Source organism: Zonotrichia albicollis, chromosome 1, assembly GCF_047830755.1.
Source record: "Zonotrichia albicollis isolate bZonAlb1 chromosome 1, bZonAlb1.hap1, whole genome shotgun sequence".
Classification (NCBI taxonomy): Eukaryota; Metazoa; Chordata; class Aves; order Passeriformes; family Passerellidae; genus Zonotrichia; species Zonotrichia albicollis.
In genome coordinates this window covers 109,422,664-109,447,920 of record NC_133819.1, presented here as the reverse complement: position 1 = coordinate 109,447,920, position 25,257 = coordinate 109,422,664, and the positions used below count along the sequence as shown (strand labels likewise).

At 39.6% G+C, this 25,257-nt stretch overlaps 1 protein-coding gene across 9 annotated transcripts in view; it reads left to right on the top strand.

The window, feature by feature from the left end:
* Positions 1–3,112: 3,112 nt before the first annotated feature.
* CHST9 (carbohydrate sulfotransferase 9) overlaps positions 3,113–25,257 on the top strand; it is an 89,143-nt gene continuing 66,998 nt past the window's right edge. Inside the window, exons 1-5 of one of the 9 annotated variants that reach the window (XM_074550020.1) lie at positions 3,113–3,337; positions 4,076–4,123; positions 4,227–4,323; positions 8,344–8,402; positions 10,426–10,638. In XM_074550020.1, the coding sequence (XP_074406121.1) occupies positions 10,539–10,638 (100 nt within the window). In that variant the 5' untranslated portion in view covers positions 3,113–3,337; positions 4,076–4,123; positions 4,227–4,323; positions 8,344–8,402; positions 10,426–10,538. Of the gene's footprint in view, positions 3,358–3,473; positions 4,124–4,222; positions 4,324–5,634; positions 5,809–8,343; positions 8,403–10,425; positions 10,639–25,257 lie in introns of those variants that run through there. The other 8 variants (XM_074550005.1, XM_074550013.1, XM_026791034.2 and 5 more) reach the window with 8 other exon arrangements.

Sequence of the window (25,257 nt, the reverse complement as noted above, 5' to 3'; positions counted from 1 at the left end):
AGATATTTTGAATTGCCTAATATTTTTGAATGAGCACACAGCTTGGTTAGAAAGGCTTTGATAATTACCCCAGCATACCAGTTACTGTGCAAGTGAATTTTATACCAAGTTGCTAGTAGTTTTTTTACAGAACAAAGCAAATGCCCTATAGCAATGCTTGGTAGAGGCAAATTTTAGCCTCCTAACTGAGGAAAGGGGAATATTTTAGGTGGTGTATTTCTAGCTAATTAGCTGAAAATGAAAAAAGCTCAAGGAAATAAAATGAAACTACTTGCTGAATAGTTTGTACCCTGGAGCAAAAGACACCTTCATAATGATAAAACGTTTTTAATCACCAAAGGCTTGTTTAATGGGCTCTATATTTATATATAACACGCTGAAACTCTGCCAGTGTGGCCTGTCCTAGAAGTCAGTGCAGCAAATGATAACAGCACTTGGAATGAATTTGGCTAATCTAAAAATGTCTCTGAAGGTCTATCCCTTCCCCTTTGGAAAAAGATCAAGCCAAACAGGCCCTACTACATGAGCCAGGGCCTTTATATTAAATTTTTCTTCAAACATAAGAATCTCAAATTCTGACTCCTTGAAATGTGTGTATCTGTGTAGATGGCTGTGCTAGCTTTGCAGAAATTTTTGAAAAATGAAAAGTGGAAACCTAGGCTGGGTGGAAATTTCAGCAAGTGAGGGAGGTTTTTTAACACATTACAGCAATGATATATATGGTTTCTGCCCCATGGTTTGAGCACCCACAAATTTAGGGGCCATACACAGTGCACAGTCCATGGAGAAGCAGCTCTGAGTGTGGGTTACTGCGACCTAACTAACCTACCTACCTACCTACCCTCCACACCATACTCTCCTCAATGGCTGTTCCTGAAAATCTACACAGGAAGTGTGTAAAGAGCATAAGTTGGTCTTATTGCAGAGTAAAGGAGGTTTTATTTCAGCAAATTGACATCTAATTTTTGGCAGGTTGCAGTCTTGACTCACAACCTGTTACCTTTCTTCTCTAAGTGCACTGACCGCTCCTGTTCCTGTGAGAAGGCATCACCACCCGGCTGCTGCCTCACTGCTTTCAGAGGATGCTGCTGCTTCTTTAACTCTTGAGCTACTTGTCTACCAGAATTCATGGGAAACATGCAGAAACCTGCCAAGAACAGAGTTTCTGATGTAGGCGCTGGCTCCACACCAGCCCTGCTGCCACAGACAGACTGCCGCCACCCTTTTGTAATTTGCTTATTTTTTGCTACATGTCAGCCTTCAGAAGGTGTTGATTACAATTACATAGTTGATGATCTTCCTAATCCAGTGTCTAATTTCACCTGCATGTTGAATTTTTAATCTTTAATCAGGTAAAGATTTTTATATCAATAGCTGGACTATACCCTCTGCACCAGGACAATCTGTGTGGAACAAGTATTATCAAAACTAAGCGCACTAGTCTGGAGTTCTTTGTGGTTTGGGGGTTTTCTTGTTTTGTTGGTTTTTTTAAACTAAGTTGTAAAACAAGACTTGGCTTTATCCCAAAACAATTAATTTATTCCATTAACTGAAGAAAAGTAAAAATAAAGACATCGGATCTATTCAGTGTTATATATAAGTTTATTTAGTTGATGGATACAGCCTGAGTAGATCAATCTGAAGAAATATGTTTGCTGCATGTACATACTGAGTGAAATTAAGTCTACAACACCCAGAAGGTTAATCTGTTTGTCCTTACTAGAAGCTTCAGTGACCTTCATTACAATCTTCTGAGTGTATTACATCAGGAAACTAAAATTCAGTTGGCATGCTGTTTTTCTCTAAAATCTCACTGGCCATCAGGGACTAATATATCCATAATATAAATATGAGGTTGCATCTTTTGTTGTTAAGGCATGTGGTTAACATGGGATCACATCCCTGCCAGGTTATCTAAAAGGGGAAACATGCTCAACTCTCCTGAAATAGCAAAAAAATGCCATATTTTACTTCACACTCTCCTTCTTCCCCTTTTACTTCTACTAGGCAGCCAGACAAGCTATGGGTGTGAGGGATGGTCACTACTCACTAGAACTTTAAAATGGATCCATGACTGGGTTTAAGGTAAAAATCTTCTCTCCCTAGGCTTTCTCTGAGCCGCTAGCTCCTATACTGAACTGTGACTAGGGAGACCCTTAAGTGAGATAAACCAGAGAAAATGTATAGCACCACGGTGAGGTTATATGTATTCACACAGCCCAAACTAGGCAGAGGCAGGACAGTTTAGCACCTGGATTGAAAATCCAAGGGAACGCTCCTGCACACAAGTCTTGGCTGCCTACGGCTGTTACAGATCCTGGAGCACTTTTCAACGAACATCTAAGCTTTGGACAGGATAATTACGCTCTCTGCCGAGTTAAGCCCCCTTGGAAATCCGTGCAGTGCCCAGCTCTCCACCCTCTGCTCTGAAACACTGGATTTCGGCTGGTGGGCGCTGCTCAGCTTCCTGCCGAAGACTGGTTGGGAAGAGATCCCTGCGTGTGTCTCAACAGTGCATGAGATGATTTGAAACCTGTTGGCGTAAAAGATGTTGCAAAAACATGAATAGTTACATTACTGTTACTCCAGGAGAGGCCTGGATGCCGTAAGTGAGCAATGGGGCCGTGAATCAGGAAGCATTTTAGAAGTATCTCTCCGCTGGGGCAGTTCTAGGAACACAGTCCTGCAGCGAAATGCCCAAAGGAGAGAGATACAGAAGTTGTTTGAACGCGGCTTTGGAAAGTTAGAACTCCTCCGTGCTTGCCTCACCTTAGCAAGGGCTAAGAGCTATTTCTTCAAGGACTACCCTGAAGAAATGTAAGCAAAGCGATATTCCCGTTAAAGAGAGATAATGCCATTTATCTACATGGTTGGTCTATTGTCACAATAAGCAAATAAGGTTTGCAAGGCACACGTGAAGCTCCAATAAGCACTAATTAAACTTTTTCTCTGTCATCCTTTTTCCCATAGACAGCAATAAAGTTTCTACACTACCTGTTTTAGTAGCTAATTAAAGCTATGAGTTGCCTCTACCTGGCAGCTTGGACATATTTATTCGCTAGCACGGGGAGAGCTACCCCTGGATCTGCAGCAGCAAACAAAACCTTTGAGCAAAGCGCTTCCTCTGCGGGCGGCAGGGCGGGAGCGCGATGCCGCGGGCGGACACGGGGGTGGCCGGGGGGACTCACCTGCCCCGCGGGGACCCGCCTGCTGCGCCCGGGGGTGTCCCTGCCCGCCGGGGCCCCTCCCCAGCCCGCCCGGCCCCAAAGTTTGGCCGGCAAAGTTTGTGTGTGTGGGCGCCTCGGCGGCGGCAGCGCCTCCCGGGAGCGGCGGGCAGGTGAGGAGAGGAGAGGAGAGGTGAGGTGAGGTGAGGGGCGGCCGCCGGGCACCCACCCGGGACGGGCGGGAGGGAAGGGGGGCGAGCCTGCGGCCGGGTCTCTCCCGCGGCCCCGGCAGCGCCCAGCCCCGGCACCGCCCAGCCCCGGGCGCCGGGACGCGGAGCGGCGGGGCCGGAGGCGGCGGCGGGGCCGAACCGGTGCCTTCAGCGCGGAGCGGCCCTGCGGAATGAGGGGCAGCCCCGGCGTGTCCCTGGCGAGGGGTTCAGCACCGGGAGCGGCCCCCAGGCGCTGCCGGGTCCCCAGAAATTGAGGGGATGGCAGAACCCCCGCCGCGGCTCCGCGCACCGAGCAACTTTTCTGCTGACTCCCGACAGCCACACACACCCCCCTCCTTCGTCACACAGCGGGAATCGGGAATTCGTGGCACGTCTCCAAAATAAAAAAATGGACTGGTGTTTTGCCTGTGTGTTTTCTAGCAGTAGAGTGAATGACTGGGGGTAGGCTGCGAGTCTTGTTGGCATGCTGATAGACCCTCGGTTCACTGCAGTCCGTGTAAACAAGACCATGTCATTTCAACAGTTCAAAAAAGGGAAGATCTGGCTTTGACACAGTGCTTTTGCTGATGTTCCTTGCCCTGACAGTGGGAAGAAATCCCACCAATAATCCTGTTAGAAGACTGAGAGCCATCAAGTTGCTGTCTTGTGAGCAGTGTTTTTGTTTAACTTCCCAAAATCCAGGTGACTTCCATGGGACTGCTCGCTGACTTCCAGGAGTGCTACAGACAGGTAAGAGCTAAGCATGCCGAACTTGCCTTTTTCTGCTGAGGTCCTCAGTCCTGACTGGCAAATGTTACTGAGAATAATAATGATTTTTCCTTTTTGAAGCAAGATGTCCAGCAGCTGTAGGATGAAACCCTTGAAACGGAATATCCTGGTGAACTGGTGAAGTTCCAGACCTGATGCTTTCCATGTCTTCTCTGCTGTCTGTAAGTAACCAAAACTTTCCATGATGCTGATGTGTCAACCTGCATACACATGGCTAGGTCAGCTTGGCATTTATCTGTTCTTAACACAAGCATAACTTTTCTTTGTCTAAAGCTGCAGCTTTAAATTAATCTGCAGGTGTCTGAGGCAAGTTGCTATGTGCACTAAACTTATATGGTCTGAAGTTTAGCAGGATTTATGGTGGAGCAGCAGGACCAGGTAAATGGTGTGCGTGCTCTCAGAAGCAGACTCTAACTTATGCCCCTTGTTTCATTAAAATGGATTTTTTTTTCCTTTGGAAATATATCAAAAGGATAATGAGGAACTAGTGATGTTAATAGATTAAAATGGCAAAATCAAATGCAAACCATATTTTCTTTGCCATGTTATTAATTTTGTATAGTATGTTGTGTGCTATGAAGTACATTTAAAACAAAATGTAATTGCTATAACAACATTGTGGTCCGCTATATAACAAGGGAGAGTGAGGTTGAAAAATGTTAAATATGTACAAGTTGACTGGGTGGGAAGTTACTTTGGTGATGTTGATGTTTGGAATTTCCTGACTGCTATTAAAAAATACAGCTTAAAATTTTGAAATTTTAAAGGGGCTTTATTGTTTCATAATTGGCAGCGGGTGAGTGAGAATGCTCACTTTGATGAAAACAGGTCTCTCCTTTGAGGAGAAATCCCTATATGTTTCATAAAAAAATATTTCATTATTTGTGTCTTATGGAGCTCTTACAGAATTCTCTTAACTTGATTTGCAGTGTTGGTAGGTAGTAATCTTCTGTTATTGCCAGTAATAAAAGTTGTGCAGGCCAGATGGTGTCTTCAATTATACTTTTACACGGACTTCTTATAAGCAGCTCTTCAGATGAAGAAGTTGCTGAGATGTCAGCAGGACTGATGTAACAGTGGGCCCATATGCTGTCTCTATACCCCTATTAAATTCCTATGGACAGGAAAATCTCCCTTATGGGAATTTTGGTTTGGTTTGGGCTTTGTTGTCTGCTTTTGTTTTGTTTATCTGGGGGGTGTTTGGTGAGAGGTTGGTTGGCTCAGTGTTCAGTTAAGTTCCGAGCTTAACTTGCTCAGAGATGGGAAATGGCAAATACTGTATGTTTATTTCTAGCAACCTGTGTAATAAACCAGAACAAAAAGTAGTACTGCCCGATATGAGGAACTGTGCAAGCATTGTTCGGAGCTGGAACTCTGCCGTGTGCCAGTCGTTGTGAAGCCAGAAAGTTGAGATGTGGGCAGTGGAAAGGTGATCCTGGAGGATCATCTGCGTGTGAAGTAGGACATGAGCTAACAGATGAGAAGTGAGGGAGGAGGGGGAGCGTTGAAGTGAGAAGATATCCTTGCTTCCTTCTACTGAGTGAGCTGATAGTCTGGGCCAGTGTCCAGCAGAACATTCCTCACTGCAAGATTTTCTTGCCATGATAATTCCAGTGGAGGTATCTGAAAATGTAGTGCTTCTTGAGGTAAGGATGGAGGGAAGAAAATGAAAAGCACCGAAAAAAACCCAAAACTGTACAGCTGCAGTAGCTTTCTGTGTTCTTATTCTCATTTTGTTTTCATTAATTCAGTTGTGTCTAAGGAGATACTGAGTGGGTGGGAATTTGTAGTATCCCACAGTAATATGAATGTTTTGACCATTATAAAGATTGTCTGGGTTTTTTCATCTGAATTTTGCTGATTAGCCCTGCATTTTGATATTTTTTATTTCCAAGTGAAGGGAAAAAAGCTGAAATTAAAAGGAAAGGTTTCTAAATAGGCAGCAACCTAATGTTTTGCATTGATTTTGGAACTAGATGATGGTGAGGGTTACGGTGGCAAGGAAATCTTAAGTCAGCCAAACCTACTGACCAGATGCCATTGGTTTTTTGGTCTAGAATAGGAAGGAGCCAGGAATGGTACCTGAATGCTGAGGTGCCTCTCCTCAGCTGCAGGTATATTTGATTGAAAGGAAGAAAAATTGGATGATGTGCTGAAAGGAGGAATCATGCCAAAAGCAGGAGGTACACTCTTCCCCATTTTTGGGTGACTGTGTTATTTCAATTGTTCTTGTTGGCTCTGTACAGAAATGTACCTATTTGATCCCAAAACACAATGGGGAAAATGCAAGGCTTTTATACCAGTAGAATGAGGATTCTTGAAATTCTTAATATTTGACAAATGTTAAACAATTTGGACTCAGAAGTGAATGATTATAGACCTGTAAAATTTCTACATTTTTGCTGTGTTTGTCATTTAAGGCACATAGTGCTATTGTCTTCCAGATTTACTGCTTCTCCATGATGGATAAGGATGTGTAGTAGTCTCTCTCCAGTATTCAAAAGAACTTGAAATTCTGGGGTGCATAGGTTGAGCTCAAACAGTGGGGACATTGGGGTCCATACATCCCAAAGAAATGGGGGTAAATGTTGGGCAAAAGCAAAAATCTAGTTCAGCATAGGTGGAAGGCACAGAGCAATTTCTCAGGCCACATTAGTTCCCTCATAGCAAAAACCATCCAGCGAGGATGGTCAAGGTAAAACCCAGGGAAGCCATGTCGCCCAGAACTAGAAGCAAAAAAAGGGGATTCACAGCTTAAGCAGGGATGCTGAACCTGTGTCTGGATATGGTTGATCTCTTTTGAAAATACTAGGGTGGAAAGTAACAGCTTCTTGGCTTTTCACAGCCACGAGAAAGCATTTATCTTGATTAAGGAATATTTGCAGGTATTTCCTCTTGCCCAGGTTGCCTGAGAGTGTAATCCATGACCATTGCTTTTTAATACAAAAGGAGCAAATTTGTCAGTGTTGTGCAGCCATTTTTCAAGTTCTTCTAGAAGACCCACAGACGCAGACTTTTTTAAATGTCACTGTAATTTTTTCGTATGTGGGTTACAAATCACTGTGTTAAATAAATTAAACTACTCATTCAAGCTGAAAAGTCTTTAAAATCTTATAAGGTAGCAGAATAGTTGGGTTTGATGTATTTAGAGTCTAACCTGAGCTAAAATCAGTAGTCTTAATTTAATGTTACTCTTGTTTAAAACTAATCTTAAAACTTAGTCAACATGTAAATGAAGAACTCAGTTTCATATAAATTAAATTTAAATAAATTAAACTATTTGCAAGCAGTGTGTAAACTCTTGATACAAAGATAATTACAGTGACTGTGATGGTGGAGTGAATCTGCCTTAGGGTGTGTTTGGTAGTTCAAAACGAAAAAAAAGAAAAACACCTTGAACTGCTGTTTCCTTTTACAGACTTCTTTCCACTCAAAACCAAAACTAACCTAGTAGAAAACATCTGTTTTCTTATTAACAGATTAAATAGCTTAAAAAAATGAGCTTAAAAGTGCTCCTTATTTCACTGTGCATTTTCATCATCATGTTTTAGGGCTTGTAGGTGGTGCTGCATACAACCACAATGGTGTTTGGGCAAGGTCAGCTCTATACCCTGTGGTGTCATGGGTCATGGATGTGTGTGATATCAGCTACTGCTAAAGGAAAAACCACTGGCACCATTCCTTGGGTAAATTCTTTGTGGGGTGTAATTTGGTTAAACTTGGTCAGAAAGTGCTCATGGTGATGGCAAGAGCTGGGCAAACAGCGAGAATGAGAGCAAGGGGCCGGAGAGAGCAGCAGTGCCAGCCTACAAGTGTCAGAAGTGTTCATAGAGATGTGGTGTGAGATACTTTCCTTTCAGCATCGTCCATGTGGCCTGAGAAAGCTTTGCTTGCCCACTCAAGAATGCTGTTTTTCAGAAAGAAGGGCTGAATATATGGGAGCTTTGTGTAGTCTGAGATAGAAGAAAGCAGCATTACAGAAGTTGACTTATTTGGAAGCATGCACTGTCATTGTGTGTGTCCGGATTGCTCACCTTTTTATTATGAGAGAAACTTGCAAATCCCAAACAGCAAGAAACGGATTCCTGCTTTCTAGTACCTATAATTTAAGTAATTTATTTCAAAGATATATTCAGACCCTCATATCTTTTTATTTGCTGCTTTTTTTCCTCCTAATCCAGATGCTGTCAATGTCCTGTTACATGAACAACACAGCTTTTGTTTGTGGGAAACAGAAGAGGTTTGTATTCGTCAGTTCTATGACTAGTGGTTCTTGAAGCATTGCTTGTGCTGGGAAGCTTCTGTCTCATCAGCAGAGTGACTTCTAAAGACATGCAAACAGTGCATTTGCTGCAGCACTGAAGTTAGGTGCAAAGCCCTAAGTGGTTTTGTAGCATAGATAAAGAGCACTGCAAGTCTGAGTGTGCTGAGAGCACTGTAAGGAAAAAAAGGTGCAAGTGAAAACAGCTAATGAGGACCTGGGTGAAAGGAGGCTCCACTACCCACACCTATATAAAAAGCATTTCACAGCATTCCCCAAGCATTTTCTTGGGTTTTGCCCTATTTTCACTGCTTGCTTCCAATCCTATGCATCATCACAATAGCTGCAAACAAGTACTTGTAAACAGCATATAAGAAATTCCCTCTCTGTAGAATCAAAGTAGAAAGAGCAAGGTTAAGAATAAAGCCTCTGTCACCTTCCTTTCATGTGCATGGTTTGAACCAGTTGCTTCATGACCCTTAGAAAAAAACTTCAGACAGAACACTTACATTCTGTTAATGTCTAGCTATCTGTCTTCTACAGAACAATTACACATAAAATGATTAATATTTAAACCGTGGCTTACATTTTCTGCAGGCAAGTTTGTGCTTAAGAGATGTGTATAGTTTAATAGCATGGAATTGGAAAAAGCATATGAAAAGTCCTGAACAGTTTTGTTGTTCCTGAAACCTTTTGCATCTTTCTAACATAGTTCCTTTGTTCATTCAACAGCTGTTTTTAATGGGAGTTCTTGCTAAGCTTTATGTGTACTGTATTTTTAGAAACTCAGCAATTATAGATGTAACAGTGCTGAGTTATTAAAAAATACAAACTTGTGGAACATGGAGTACTTGTATGATTTAGAATAACTGTTAAGTGGCTGCATTTTCTTTTCTGTGTATTTAACAGATTTATCTTTCAAATATCTTTCAGTTGGCTGTATTCCTTTAAAAGATCAAGTTTTTCCTAGAATTCTGTGTGTTAGTTCATCAGACACTTCTGTCATATGTAATGCCAACTGTGTCCATTATGTTGAATTTTAAGGCATTTTCTTTTGCTGTGCAGACCAGTTTCAACAACAGCTCTTCAGCTTCTAATAATGCACTTTCAATTGAGCACATTCTTATTCAGGTTAAGGAGGTGTCCTCTAGTGATCCATGTTCTGATTTTATAAAATGAATTTTATGACCCCTTTGTGGCACATGCAGGGTATCAGGTAAATCACTTTCTCTGGGCCCACTGCTGTTCAATAAAGAAATCTTTCTGATAAGTTTTTACAGTTGAGCTCATTTCCATTAAACTTTGCGGCAAGAATTGAGTTCCTGACAAGTCCCTCTCCATATTGCAAAACAGAGCTGAATAAAAAGATGAACCATTAATTAATTTTTTGCTCTTTTACTGATACCATCTTATGCTGACATTTCCTAATCCTGCAAAACTCAAAACTTGGGTTCATATTTGAGGGTGGATATCGTTGTATGACTCCTCGTTGCACAGGCTGAACCGATGCTGGGGCTTTATGAGCCGAGTGGTTGTGTTTGGGGTCACCAATCCTTAAGGACACATGATGGATTGCACAGTCCAGAAGCAGAGATGCTGGGTTGCCCATCACAGGGGGCTGGCAGCCTCCTGGAGTGTGACCCAGCCACCTGAAAGGCTCCAGCTGCTTGCTGCAGCTCCCCAGCTGTGGTGGTTGGTGGGCAGAGTGGGGCATTGGTGTGACACTCAGTGACCTCATTTGGGTCATCACCTCCCTCTGTTGTGACAGCAGGTGATGTTTGCTCTGCTGGAGGTGAAAGGGTCTTTTCAGCCACTTTGAGAAACACATCTGCTTGGAACTCATCTGGGAGTAGAAAGAACACTGAGACTGTGAGCAGAAATATCAGCATTGAAAGCAATAGCTTGTAAGGGTTCCAGTTTGTTTATAGTACGCTGTTAACACGGTCTCTGGTGAAGAATAAAAGTGTAACACGAGAACAACCTCCCTCTCGTGTTATTCCAGGTTGGTGTCTCTGGGGAAGATGTCTCTGCAAGAAGATGCAGGCGTGCTGAAGACTTCAGAAAAGTGAGCAATGAGTCCTTCTGAACGCTGAAGAGAAGCCCCCTTGTAGGGTCATGAACCTAAGACAAGTCTTCGCGTCTGTACTGCTGTTTGGAGTAGCTGGTCTACTCCTCTTCATGTATCTGCAAGCTTGGATTGAAGAACACCATACAGGTACACTAGGCTTTCTCTCTTGTTGTTTTGGTTTTTTTTTTAGCATAGTTGCATCTGTTATTTTAAGATGACCATAAAACCTGTTGAGGACAATTGAGGGTGCAGTCCCCATTCCCCCACCCCTCCTTTGGAAGTAAAATGGCATTGAAAATATGGAAGTAAATGGAAGTAAAAAGGCATTGTTTCAATTGCTACACTTCATTAAGGAATTTCTTCAGTCACATGAAAAGATATCCCCAGCTACCTAATTGTATTGTATCAGCTTCATTTGCAAAAGCAAGTGTTTCAAAAGCATTTTGCATGTCCAATTTAGAAACTATTCTCCATGATTATTTGTTGTGGGTTTTGTACATTACAATTTTTGTAGTAAAGTAATTTTTGGAGAAAAACTGCTGTGTTTTGTAGACAAAAGTGGTCTACTGAGCAGCAGTGCTCACGGAATCATCCTTTCCCTTTCTTTTTTGTTATTATTGTTTGAGACTGGGCTTAGAACTATTTTTATATATAGCATCAGAGTCATCTAGCAACTTCAGGTAAATCTGTGTTAGCGCTGGCTCAGGATTACACTTCTGAATTATATTTCTGTTGTTTCCAGTTTGTGATGTTTTGGGTTGAACCCCAGCCTAATCTAGATTCTCTTATGGACTAAACTAAACGAGGTCATTTACCTCGACCCCTACTGGAAGCTCAGTAACCTTCCACAAAATGTCAGTAAGGTCCTCCACGGTTTTGCTCTGCAGGTCCACTTCTTATTGAGGGCATATCTTTGATTCTACTTGTATACTTGTATTGGAGGGGGTTAGGGTTTTGTTTTCAAGGTTTGGGTTTGGTGGGGTTTTTTTTGGATTGGTATATATGCTTGGGGGGGGGGGTTTGTCAGGGGTTTTTTGTTTGTTTCTAACTTGTTGACTCTTGACTTTCAGTTTCTCTAGTCTCTCTCACTCAGCTTCCATTTCCTCTGTAAAACTCCTATTTTATAGTATGTTGATACCATTGTGAAGAAATATATCTGTAAAAGCACATTAGTCTCTGGCTTTATTGATTTGTACTGTTATTCCATGAGCTGCTAGGCTCCAGTATGTTTTAGAGAGCAGTGTTGAGGGGGAAATATAGTACATCATTTCTGCAGTTGTTTGACAATGACCTTGAGGTTTTTTTCAACTAAGTGCAATGATCACAGCATTAATTCTGGCTTGTTAATTTTTTTGGGCTGTCTCAAAGTATTCACAAGCTTGTATTAATAAAACTCTTGTGAGAGGTAATACAGGCTCCCTTTGGAAAGGTTCCATTGTAATCAGTTGTTGACAGAAAGGTGTTGGCAGAAACTGAGCATGAAGCAGAGGGGGGTCTTCCTTGAAAATCTCTACTTATGTCAGGAATGTTAAGGGTAGATATCCTTGCTTTCAGGGTAGTTCAGGAATGTAGATGATGACTGTAGATTACTGATTTATTTACTTGCTGACATTCTTCACATTCCTTGCATCTTTTCTTGTGCTGTAATTAACCTTTCTTTCCTTGCAGTGCTCCATGTTGCGGTTTCTCAGCGCAGTTTTTTTTACTCCTTTCTTTTGTATGTATCTCTCTACTATTAAAAAGAAACAGGAAAATAAAATAAAGGTAGAACTAGGACAGACTCTGTTCTTTTGGCCAACCAGTTGCTTTCTTTGGGGTTTTCTTTGATATATTGCTATAATCTTCTTCAGGAGAGAGGTTTCTCCTTGCACACATAAGTCATTTCCATGTGGAAACATTTCTCTAATAAAATGGAAGCTATCAGAGGATAACAGAATGGTTAGTGAGCTTAAAGTGTGACTGCAGTTTTGAGTGCCCTTCTATCTCACTGGACTGCTGTTGTGACAGCACTTCATCAAGATCCAAAAAAAAAGAATTTTGGCATTCTCTACAGTAGCAGTAGAGAATGTATATGGTCATGCACATTGGCAAAAGCATGGAAAAAACTCATTCTTTGGTGTCTGCTCTTGCTGCTTCTTCCAATTTAACATTTAGAGAGCCATTCTTTTTTATTTCAAACACCTGTATCTCTCCTAAACCTTCTGCGGCACAATTCTCTAATGCTCCTCTCCTGTATGCTGCTTTAGAGTTGATATGAAATAGAACATATTTGCATATTCACAATATACATTAGTTTAGTTATGGGCATTTTGCAAATTTTTTTTCCCTCTTCCACTCTGTTTTCATATTGCCACATGTTGTTCACTGTGGCTTTTTTGGGGATGAGCTGTATCTGGAGAATCCTAAACTGACAAGTATCTTTGCAAGGATTTTATGTGTTCCTTTAATCCTCTCACTAGCTGCACAGCTGTAAGACAGCTAGTTTTAATCTGCAAGTGGCTGAGCATGTGAGGTGAAGTTCTGTTAGGAAATGGAAAGTGCGCCTCGTCTCCTCAATTGCCTTGCTCAGAGCCTGTAGAGACAAGTGTTTGTTGTAGGCAGAACTATTTTTATGTTCCACAGTGCCCTGCTCAAGACCTACAGCATTCGTGTTTGCATTTGGTTGCTGAAGGGGTGGAAAGTTGGATGTGTTTGAGTTAAAGGAAGTATCTGTTTTGCACCTGTGAAATGCTGCTCCTCACCACCCCATTCTTCTGAATATCTGGAGCCTTTATAAATCACAATCTCTGGAAAAGACAGTGAATTTTACTCTTTTGTAGTTTGTAGTGTTCATGCTTATTTCTCAGGCTCTCCTAACTGTGGTGTGAATTATTCCCAGATGTAGATTTTTTAGGGGGCTACTGGAAAATTGTATGGTAGTTTTCAATTCCCTTATTAACCTTTGGCCTGCTGATTTAAAGTTGGACTGTTTTCTTTCACACTTGCCATTCTTATTGCCCCTTTTTCTAGCTATTCATAATTTTTCACTCTAGATCCAATGCCAGTTTCTATTCATAGTTTGCTTTCTCTCTTTTTGGGTCTCTTATTTGTACTTCCTGTTCACATCACTGAGATTTCAACTGTGATTTCATTCCCATGTTTGTCTTATTTTGCTCTAGACTGATCTTATCCAAGCATGTTTTTCTCTGATCTATTTTTACTAACTTCCCTCATTACTCAAATGTATCCAGCCCAGGAACACCTCTAATTTTTCATCCTGTCCGTCTACTCCATATGCACCTGCAGGCTCAGCAGCTGGATGCACTTCTCAGCACAGCCATGTCTTCTGCTCCCTCCCACTGTGCTTGGACTCTTCAGCTTATTTCTAGTCATGTTTATCATCCCTATACCTTAAAAAAGGGAAAATCTTTCATTGAAAGATGTCTAAGAAACAGCTGCTAGCTAGGTGGTGGTCCTCTCTGATGGCTTCTCAGAGACATTAGCAGACTGAGAGAACAGGGGAGTTTCTTGGTTTGGCTCTGGGCGTGGAGTGTATAAGGACAGGATGATACATCTTTACTTCTGTTGGGTGGCTTCTGTTCAGCTCAGTGGAGTAATTGGGAACAGACTTGTCAGTATTCCAGTGTGAGCATAAATATGTACAGACTACATCTGGATGAAAATTTAATTGACAGCATTGATAATGTGGTATATATGGAGGATTTCATGTTCTCCATATATAAATATATTCATTGTATATAAATTCACATACATGAATGAAGCTTAAGGTGAATTCAGCTGGATCCTGCAGCTTTACTTGACAGCTCTCCACACAGTCTTGCATTAAGCAGTGCAAGCATCAAATATTGTGGCGGCATTGATTAAGAAGCAATAACTATTTGTTACATGCTTAGAAATTTCCAGCACTGTTGATCTTATTCAGATGAAGCAAACTGCTGGGTGTCATGGCTGATGTTAAGTTCTGTACCATGAATTACCTGAATTAGGGGGTTGTGGGGTGTAAAGGACACTTGCAATTTAATCCTGAAATATTAGAGACATGAATTGGAGTTTTAAGATAGGGGTTCTAATTTTTTACTTTAAAACTCTTCCTTTTTATGTGGATTGATGTGATTTAATGTCACTGATTACTTCAAAATAATCTGAGAATATTTTTGAGGTTAGAACTGTATGCTGGGTTAGTTGTTTGGGTTTTTGCCATGTCTTGTTTTTTCCCTTCTCTCAAAGTTTGTGTAATTAATTTTTATTTTTTTTTTTGTGTTGTGTGCCTAGTAAATCCGTGATTATGAAGGACTACTTTAGAATAGTGTAGTCTTACCACTAATTAAAAGGCTGCACCACCCTCCCATAGATTTCTGGCTCCCAAGGGTGAAAATGTCTGCATCTCCTCTTTCGCAGCAGTTCTGTATCTCACCTTAAGGATAACAAGATTTTTCCATGTGCTTTCCCTTCCCTTTGCAGAGTATCAGTTCTGTAGCATCAATGATTGCCCAGGCATCCTTCTGCAGTCAGTGTGCTTTTGTGCAATTTGTGCATCTACCTCCTGAAAAGCTTCACTACACAGACCTTATACCCATTCCTCAGGCCACAGGTGTTCCTTTTGTAAAGAAAAAAAAAATCAGATGAAAATCACATTTTAAAAAAAGTTTGAGCTTTCATGCAATTCTTTGCATGAGCTTTCACAATTTAATCTGCTATTGTTGTAGCCATCTGGGTTGTATCCTTTATACATATTCCCTGGCATACACAGGTGGGCTTTTTTTTCCCCACCTTGCCAGATTTTGTAATCCAAGGGGGTCTTTTGGGTCCTTTGGTAATCTGGTGAGATATTTTGAGTGCCTTTCTTCCTTATCTTGATACTCTAAGTAGCAATTGAATATGTGTGTACACATGATAATATTTACTCTTTGGTTTTTTGTGGGTTGATTTTTATTTAAACTTTGTCTAAGCAAAGAAACATTGATGTGGCTTAAAGAACCATTCATATGTGATGAATTGCAAAGGCACCTGTTTCATGGAGGTCAAAGTTTTTCTAGACAATCATCATAAAATACATTAAAGTAATATATTTGTGGAGAAGAGGTTTGTAGATAAAGGTGAAAAGAACACTGCTCAGCAATGGTTATTAATTATGAATAATTTAATTCTTCTAGTAAGATTGAAATATTTCTGCTGTCAAGGTCTTGAGCAGTTTATGGGAGTCTTCCTAAGTCTGATGGAACATCACTGGTATGGCAAAAAAAATCTTCAGGTTTACAATGCCCAGTCACTAATGAGGCTATTCTAATGAGTCTGGGTGTACTTAGGTTTTACCCTTCTGGCTGTAATATGCTGTGTTTTGTGTGTGAAATATTTCTGTTTGTTTTTTTTTTTATTATTTTTTTAATCTGCCACATTATTGGACTGAAACACAAAAGAAGGAAGATTCAGTAGGATCATGCTGCTTGGTGAACTATTACACAGGTATTGAAATCCTAGAAATGCTACAAAATTTTATTAAGGAAATTTCTGTATTATAACATAGAATGGTTTTCCTTCACCCCCATCTTTCAGTAGAGGGAAGCTGTAGGGAGAGAACAGTTGCCTTTGCAGGAAAAAAGCTACTAAGAAACAGGTCGAAATGGATACTTTCTTAAACCATAATTGTCTGAAAACACAAGTAAAAGTTGAAGAGAAGATGTTTCCTGAGCTTCTGACTGTAGAGTCACACCCTGTCTTCTGCAGTTAAAAACCCCAGAAGCTTTAAGGAAAAAAAAGTTAAAATTTCATATTTTTTACCACTTAAGGCTGTATTTATCTATTTCTGAGGATATTCTTCCCAAGTCTGCTGTTCAGCAGCCATTTCACTAATTTTTTCATTCAGCCATTTTCATCTTGCATTTAATTCATTTTACTTTTATCATTCCTATAGCTAAATCCCATTTAATTTTATAAATGCTTCTGCTTTAGAAGAAATTCCAGCTTCCACTTTCTGGTGGAAGCAAAACTAAATGGGATGAGGTTTTGGAGCTCCTCTTAACTATATATTCAATGATGACATTTCATGTATTATTGTGTGTCAGCTTTGAACAGCCCACACAACCTTGTTCATACCTAGACCACAGAGATCTAGTTCTAGAAAGGTGCAGCACATACCTTACTTATACTAAGGCCACCTGAATATACTCTTTCTTTCCTGTTTTCAAACAGAACTTTAAGAAGAGAATCCTGTAGCTTTCTTGTATCTATGGGCATGTAACCAAATTCACTTCAAAATCTGAATTGTAGTTACTCCTGGAGGGCTTTTTGACTTGATTAGTGAAACACTTATAAATTGGGGTATTCTCCTTCCTGGGAAGGCTGAGTAACAGTAATGCTGTTTTCAAAATGCTCTTTTGAATTGGTTAGAAAATATGTAACAGGTGCTCTTCATGCTATTTTCCAGTTAGTCAGACCCTCAGAGCAAAATATCTGGCTGATATTTCAAAATGTGATTTTACAGAGTCCTTAGCAGTCATTCTTTCTTTTTAAGTAGCTATGCTTTTTCTTTTTTTAACATGATATATGAGATTTGGTTTGTTTTCCAACTTCTTTTAAATTTTCTGACAGATGTGCTGCTGTTCAGTGAAGTGGTTAGTTTTCAGTTATTGTCCACCATTGTTACTGCTTTTAATAACATTAAGTTCATGGCACTTCTTCAGTTCTAAAGTGTCTTTTCCTTAAAAGCTTGTCATTCGGGCAGTACAGCCCTGCAGTCTTGTCTCTTCTGGCCAAGGGCTGTATGATGCAGTACCATTTAAGACACACATACAGTCTTACAGAGCAAGAAGGGTGGAGAGGTATTTTTCACCTTGCAAATCATCATTTAGATGTAACTGTAGAAAAAAATTGAGATCACAGATTCATTAAGTTTGGGAAAGACCTATAAGATCATCAAGTTTGACCATTGACTAATAACCACATTATCAGCTAAACCACTGCATTTAGTGCCATGTCCAGTCTTTCTTGAACACCTCCAAGATGACTTCACCACCTCCCTGGGCAGTCAGTTCCAATTCTAAAATACCCTTTCCATGAATAAATTCTTCCTGATGTCCAGCCTAAATGCCCCTGGTGAAGCTTGTGGCCATGTTCTCTAATTCTGTCACTGATTGCCTGGGTGAAGAAATGTGCTACACCCTCCTTTCAGGGAGTTGTAGAGAGTGATAAGGTCTCCCCCAAGCCTCCTTTTCTCCAGGATAAACAAACCCAACTCCCTCAGCTGCTCCTCATATGACTATCTAGCAACTATGATGAAAAGATGAATGTTTTTCTTTTCCTGGCTTGTTCCATTTTCCTTACGTGCAGTGCACATTTTCAGGTTGCTGCTGGAGTATATTTAAGGCTGCTTACCTCTGTGTCTGATGCTGAACTGCTTTGATATGTCACTTGATTGCAAACAGACCTGTTAAAACATGTGATGTGGTCCCTGCAAAATTCCAAGGAAAAGCTTTGGTTTCTTACTGGAATTAAATTAGAAATTCTAATGTTTGTTTTAAGGGTGAGTATATACATATAGGTATGCATGGGTATATATTTATTTAAAGTCTCCCCTTTCTTTTCTTTTTTTTTTTTTTTTTTTTTTTTTGTGGGTATAGAGACTCCTGCTAGGAGAAATGTTTTAGATGGAAACCTATCTCCTAACCACAGTCAGCTGCTGGGGTACATGGAGATGAGTTTATATGGAAGAATTTTTTTAGTATTCACACTCTAGAGCCTTCGTTTCTGTCTCTTTCACTTTACTCATTTGGTCTTACTGTAAACAGGTTGTTGCTATTAATTTGGGATATTTCTGGATCATCTTGCAGTGTGTGAAACAAGCATTTAAAGATCAGGAAGCTGAGAGGTTTCAAGTAAAGGGAGCCATTTTAGTGTACAAGGGGTTAATGTCTGACAGATGATGTGTATGATTTAGCTAGAAAAAAACATGATTTGTGTCAAGGAGGAAAAGGTTCAAGGAAGAAGAGAAGTGCCTTTAACGTCTTCTTATTTTTTTTTAATGTGGAAGAAACTGGGTTTATTTTTGGTTCTTTTTTATTTTTAAAGGTAATCATTATCTCACATCAGCATGAATATTGGCTGGGCTTTTAAGTTTGGGTCCCTACTTCTTCAGACAAGGGTCTTACTTCTCGTTTTTTTTTTTTTTTTTTTTTAATTTATATTAATAGCATATTCAAAGAAAAAGAATGTTTCTACATTCTACAGTATTCCCGTGCAAGACATTTCCTATCTGTCAGTTTGAAACTGGGAAGATGCATGACACATCAGCATATAGTGTTTTTCTTCTTAGCTCCTTCAACCTTGAGACTTGTGGCTATATGTGTGGGAGGGAATGTTGCTGTCTGCAGCCACAAAGAAGGGAGGGCTAGCTGGGTGCTATCAAATGTTTAAAAAACAACAAAATCTAAAATAAACAAACAGGCAAGCCCTTTTCAAAACTACAACATTTGCTCATTTCTGTTGAAAGTCAGGGTCAATAATCAAATCAGCTTGAAGATTCTGCTTTTTGTAAAACAGTAAATATTCATTACTCAGGAAAACTGAAAAATATGCTGTATTTTAAGCACTGCCCTGTATATAGATGAAACCATTCCCAGGCAAGTATGAGCCTCACTTGATGCAAAGTGATAGGGGATGGAATATCACACACATCCATTGGCTTTGGATTTTGTTTGGTTTAATCTTGGTTTAGTGAAGAGGTGCAGCAGCAGCATCCTATACTGGAAAGTCTGGAATGCCATACTTGGCAGCAAGTGCAACCTAGAAAATACTACTGCCCACAGGAGCTCTTTAGGAACTCTCACTCCCCCCCAGTTCCACTCCAATCACCAAAAAACGATTGTTTCCTTATCACTTCAGAGCCTCCCCATGGTAACAACATCCAAGACTATAGTTGACCTCCATTAAACCTGTGTGAAACCTGTGTGCTAGAAGTGGAATTTGTCCCTCAGAGCTTTGTTGTTTCAAATGGTTTTGTTTATATTGACCACTCAGCTTTCTATCACACAGTCTTGCCAGGAATTCACAGCACATAGCTCTAACAAAATCAGGCTGAGTAGGCACAGATTTTGTCTCTTGGCACCATCTATAAGGAAAAATGACATGAGTTATCAAAATATTTGGGGAATGATAGACTTCTTTTTTTCTGGACAATGGTAATAATAATTTTCATGTTTACAGTTCCATAATATTTTTATTAAAAACAAGCAAATAAGACTGGTCAATGCCAGGCTTTTCTAAATGAGCAATGATTCCTTTTTGTTTGGTTGAGTTTTTTGATTGGTTTGTTGGTTGGCTGGGGTATTTTTGTTGTTGTTCAGGGATGCTGAAGCACAGAAAGTCCTGGAATGGCAGGGATGGATCAATGGTTACAAGGACTTCATTTCCCATGGACAAAATCTCCTATGAGCCAAGCAGACAATGAAGGGGGAAGGAGGGGAGGAGCTCTTAAGAAAGTCATTGGCTTTGGAAAATTGACTTTCTTAAGTAACAGTGATAGTGAGACAAAACTTGTCTCTTAGTGAAGAGATTCATTGGCTTAGAACATAATTGATGATGGCCTAAAATCCACAAATTTTGACAGTCACATCAGGGGATGTCTTCTGCATGTCACAGACACTGAGTAACATCCAGAAAATAACTGAAGATCAGCAGCCAAAGGTTAAGAATAATCAGAGCCAATGTTAACTTTCACTGTGGGTGTATGCCAGTGTTAGACAAGGTGTTAACTGATTTTATATTTAATGTGATTGGAATGGAGCAGGTCATTTCAGTACTAATTATAGTCCAACAATAGAAGAACTTGCACAGCTTTGTATACATGTGTAAGAGCATAGATGGAGGAAGAAGCTGTTAAAGGTTTGCAATACTTTCTGTGACAGATGTGTTACAATCTAGGCCTAATACAAGCATGCACTTAGGATCAGCTCAAGGGAACTTGTGGTTGTTTAGAATTTTGGTTTTGGGCCCTGGGTGTGGGCATATTGCCTCTCAGTAAATTATATGCCGGAGAAATTGGAGGTGTTTGGTTTTGATTATGGTCAGCTAGGGAGATGTGCTGCGTGAGTTCTGCTAGCTGCAGCTGGAAACATTCTGTTGTGTTAAACAGGAAAATATCAGTGCCTGATGCTTTGCCATTCATCCACAAAATAGCTCTGCTAAGAAAAGAAAATATGTCCAACAGGAAATAATAATTATAGCAAATGTTTTTTGCCAAGACAGTTTTGATTATACTTTATATTCTTTCTTAATTTTTTTAAAAGAGATGGCTCTTCCTGGGAAGAGTGGAAAACAGTTGTTCCAGAATTGTTACCATATCCCCATAATGTTTCTGTTTTTCAGAAGTGCATGTCATGAGAGCTTACTTTGACTTTGGCCTTACAACAATGGCAGAGGAGAAGGATCTTTAGTTAGCAAAAGCTTAATACAACTGGGTAAATAGAATTTCACTTTCTGGTCCACTCGTCTGTGCAAAATCATTTTTTATTCCTGGAAGAACACTTAGTGGCCAAATAATGCAGTGGAATCTGTTGCAATGGTGTTATTGCATAAAAAAAAATGCCTACAGTATATTCACACTATACTTTTTGAATGAATTCTAGCAATACAAATTAGGAAAATACATAGATGCATTAATTTCTTTTTCTTTGTTTCTGTCTCCTTTTTGCTCTCATTAAATAGCCACTAATGCACAGTATGCCTTGTCCACTACTGAGAACTATCAGGGAGCCATCTGTTAACACAGGTCATGGTATTTGAATTGTGCAAAATGCAGCCTGTTACTTTAAACATTATGCATATAATTCATTAAATGTCGTTGCTTTAAGATGATTCTGTACTTGCAGTCAAGAATTATGGAGCACTTTCCAGGAAGCACTTTTGTTCTTGATGTTGGGCCAATGAATCAAGACTTTTCATGAACTTCAGCTTGATTTATAAACTATTTGGAAATGCTCAAGCCAAGTAGCTCTATGGCACAGTTGTTAATAGAGGTGACAGATATTTTTTTTCCTTAGAAACTGAAATTTCTGTGGGAATATAAGATTCTCAAGTTCTCTAACCTTTTCTACCTACCAACAGTCCTCAAAGAGGTCATAAAATATGTAAAATTCTGACACTGGTGAAGAACCAAATCTGTCATGTTCTTTGATGGGAAGGAAAGAAGAAGCTCAGGCAGGTTGGTAGAGGGATGGGAATTTATTTGGATGTGTTTTTGTCTTTTTTACTCTCTTGTTGTGGGAGCTGCTGAATTATTAATGCAATAATAGAGTCCATTGGATATGAATAGACTCCTAATCACTAAAGAAGTTACTGGTAGGATCAGAATCATTAGAGTGAGAGTTGGCTGACTGGCTTCCGATTAAATTATATCCAATGAAGCAACAAACTGTAGAAAAAACTCTTTTTTTCCAGTGAGTATTTGATGAGTTTTCTTCTTCCTCTGTGCAATTTTATGTTTAGGATTTGCTATTGCAGTCTGATGGCAGGCAGAAGACAATGAAAAACATCTCAGAAAAACCCCTGGCTTTGCTCCTGGATTTCAAATTACTTTCATAGTATGGGGGCCAGCACAAAGTATATGTGAAATACAACAAATAATGTGGACTTTGGGGATTTTTTTTAATTTGCTTTATCCTCTTACAGATGGCAAAATTAATTTCACCCCGCTTCTTTTCTGTTTCAATCTTTTCCCTTCAGTGTGCCTATTTTGAAGACGAACAGGCGGGTGAGACTGGGCTTGTGTAGGCTGAGGTAGTTGCAGTGAGGTATAAATACTTCATGATTTATTTAACCTTTAAGCAGAAATTTCTTTCTTGTGGAATTAATCTGCAAATAGCTGAGGTGTGCCACCACTTGAGTTATGATTGATCATGCAATATAACAAAACTCTATTGGCATCAGGTTTAGGACTGATGTACATGTAAATATAATGCAGATAAAGCTGCCAGATGCTGTGACTGACAGGTGGGTTCAAGGTATTCTTGGAAAGAAGACTCAGCCTTGTCTCTCCAGTTAATAAAATGTGCATATTGGGCAGCTTGTATTAATATTCTGTAAATAAAATACAGTTGAATGACAGTTGCGAAGCAGTTTAAGCAAAGTCTAGTCTGTGATGACCAATGCACATACAAATTAATAAATGATTTTCTGGAAAGTTAGAAGTTAATCTTGGTATTTTTAATGATCTAATCCATGTGGACCAGTATCCACTTAAGGCAATCATATTAATTATTTGAGGGACGTCAGATGTTTATTTGCAAAACTTTGCTGTCCTTTCAGTTTTCATTTGGGGCTGCGGACCAGGTATTTTGCCTGGGTCAGAAGGGTGCCACAATGTCTAGCTCTCGAGCTGGTAGAACAACATCTTTTTGGTTTTGTCTCTCCATAAGGGCCAAAGACCACATAAATGATCAAAACCATTTGTTCATTCTGTTCAATGTGTTTCTTGAAGCTGACACATTCACCAACAAACGTGCTTTGTTACTGTGTATCCCCTGAGGTAAGCCATAGAAAAACAAGAGCAACTGATAAAAAATGGCAGAGTAAAGCAAATGGTTTTTGGAACCTTGATGATAGGAAAGGAGAGCATGCCATAGATGTTTAATTCTAACTTCTGTTATGACTTCTGTTTCAAGAAATGTGCTAAAGTTACTTTTTATTATTACATATTTTTTGTACATGTTTATATTTTTCATTATTATGTTTTACTTTTCTCAGACTGCTGCTTGGCAGTTCCTATTACTAAAATATTTTTATCCTTTAAGTATGTTGTTTCTCACATATCAATCATCAGTTAAACTCTCTATTATAAAATCATTCTCTGGTGACACCATCTAAAGAAGGCTGGCATCACACAGTCAGCCATTCATTATGAGTAACCTGGCCACAAATGTGCTTTTGCCTTGAAAAAACTTCTGACATTTCAGGTTTTTCCAGAACTCTGGTTCTCACCGATATTTCTTTTCTTGCCCTCCAAATATCTGGAAGCAGCTAACATGGGTGAGTCTGTAGAAGTTTTAAGTGGGTGTATTTGTAGGAATAGTATCTCCTTGTATAGTGCAATATAAAACTATCTTTCTCATGTTAAAATAACCCTTAGCCAAAAAGATCTGTGCTTCAGAGATTAAGCAGAATTATTGAAGGCTTTTTTATGTGTGTGAGGAATACTGAAGTTTGACCAATTGAAAGTATCCAAGTCTGTTCCTCCTTTTTTTTTTCCTAAATACTCTTTGTCTTTTGATGTTTTCCTCTGATGTGATATTGCACTTGCACAACAGTGTTTGTGGCATAGAGGTAATGTTTCAGGTAGTTCCATTGCTACAGACAGTCACATTTTGTTTTTCAATAAATAACCATAAAACTGAGCAAATAATTATGTTTGCATTTGATGCAATGCCAAATACTGTATTATCAAAAATGTTCACTTGAAACTGTACCTATCTAGGAGTATTTTCCAGTTACTAATAAAACAAAATATTTGTTATGGGGGAGTGAGGTCTGATCTTATGTCTAAACATCCAAAGTGACAGTAAACATTTGTATGTGGAAGCCTCATGATGGTGTGATGCTGTGAGCTGGGGAACAGGGGGTTGTGAAGAGGAGGGAAGGCAGAGCCTGAAGAGGAGCTAAAATAGTTTCGGTGGTGTGACATTCAACAAGTTGAGTCCAACAAAAAAGCCCAAACCACACAGCTCTGTTTTCTTTTCTGAATAGGAAGACAGTGTAATCAAGTGAATCATAAATACTCTTTTAAAATGAGGAATGTTTATAGGATGTAATGACTTAGCCTTAGACTGCCATGAATACCAATGAGGGGAGGCATTCAGACTGATAGACCTGAAAGTTGTGAGTTTCCAAGAGAAATGCTGCTTGAGCCAAGCAAGTATGGTAGCAAGGTGATCACCTTCTGTCACATAGGACATATCAGGTCACTTCTACCTTCAGCCAGCTCAAGCAGAGGCTTAGGAATCCAATTTTCTGTGGTAGACAAAAAGAAGCAATAAATCAGGTCAGGTCTCTCCAGTGTCTCTGCAAACAGTGTTTGGAGTAGACTATAAACTAGAGAAGTTTATAATAGTAATTCAGAGAATGTTCTTTGCCTTTTGTGTTTTATAATTTAGAGGCCTTCTAGATTGGAGGTGTGTTAGTAGCCCTGAATTATTCTTTCTTCCATCAGTTTGTACAGTGTTGTCCTAACTGATGCCTTTCCTCTGAGATTCCTCTGATGAGAAATCCAGCTAGAATACTGGATACTACTGGAAGCATTTTTCCCATGATGTTCTTCAATTCTATGGAAATATTTTCCAGACTGGGTTATAATTGAATCACTAAAAAAAGTTTTCCACTTTCTGTCCCTGTGAGAATGTTATTTACTGATCATAAAATTAAAGTGTGACTAATGGACAAATGGCTCAGCAGAACATCCTGGCTACTTTTTTATGTTTTTGGCACTTTTCTGTGCTTCTCTTTATCAAAAACTAATCAGGAATTGTTGATTGTATCACTTCAGCTTTGTACTTATCAAAGTGTTGATAGTAAATTGAAGAATGTTGTTTTCCAATATTTTTTTTGTAAGAGGGAAAGAGATATCTATTTAACTGTACTCATGAATGTTCTGGGATTGACTTGACACATGTGTAAATAAACTGTCTTTCAAGAAGAGAAATTTTGATTACAGCAGATCACAGATCTGATAGATGTTTGAGGGGAGAGAGGCTTAGATATTAAGGACTTTCTTCATAAGACAAA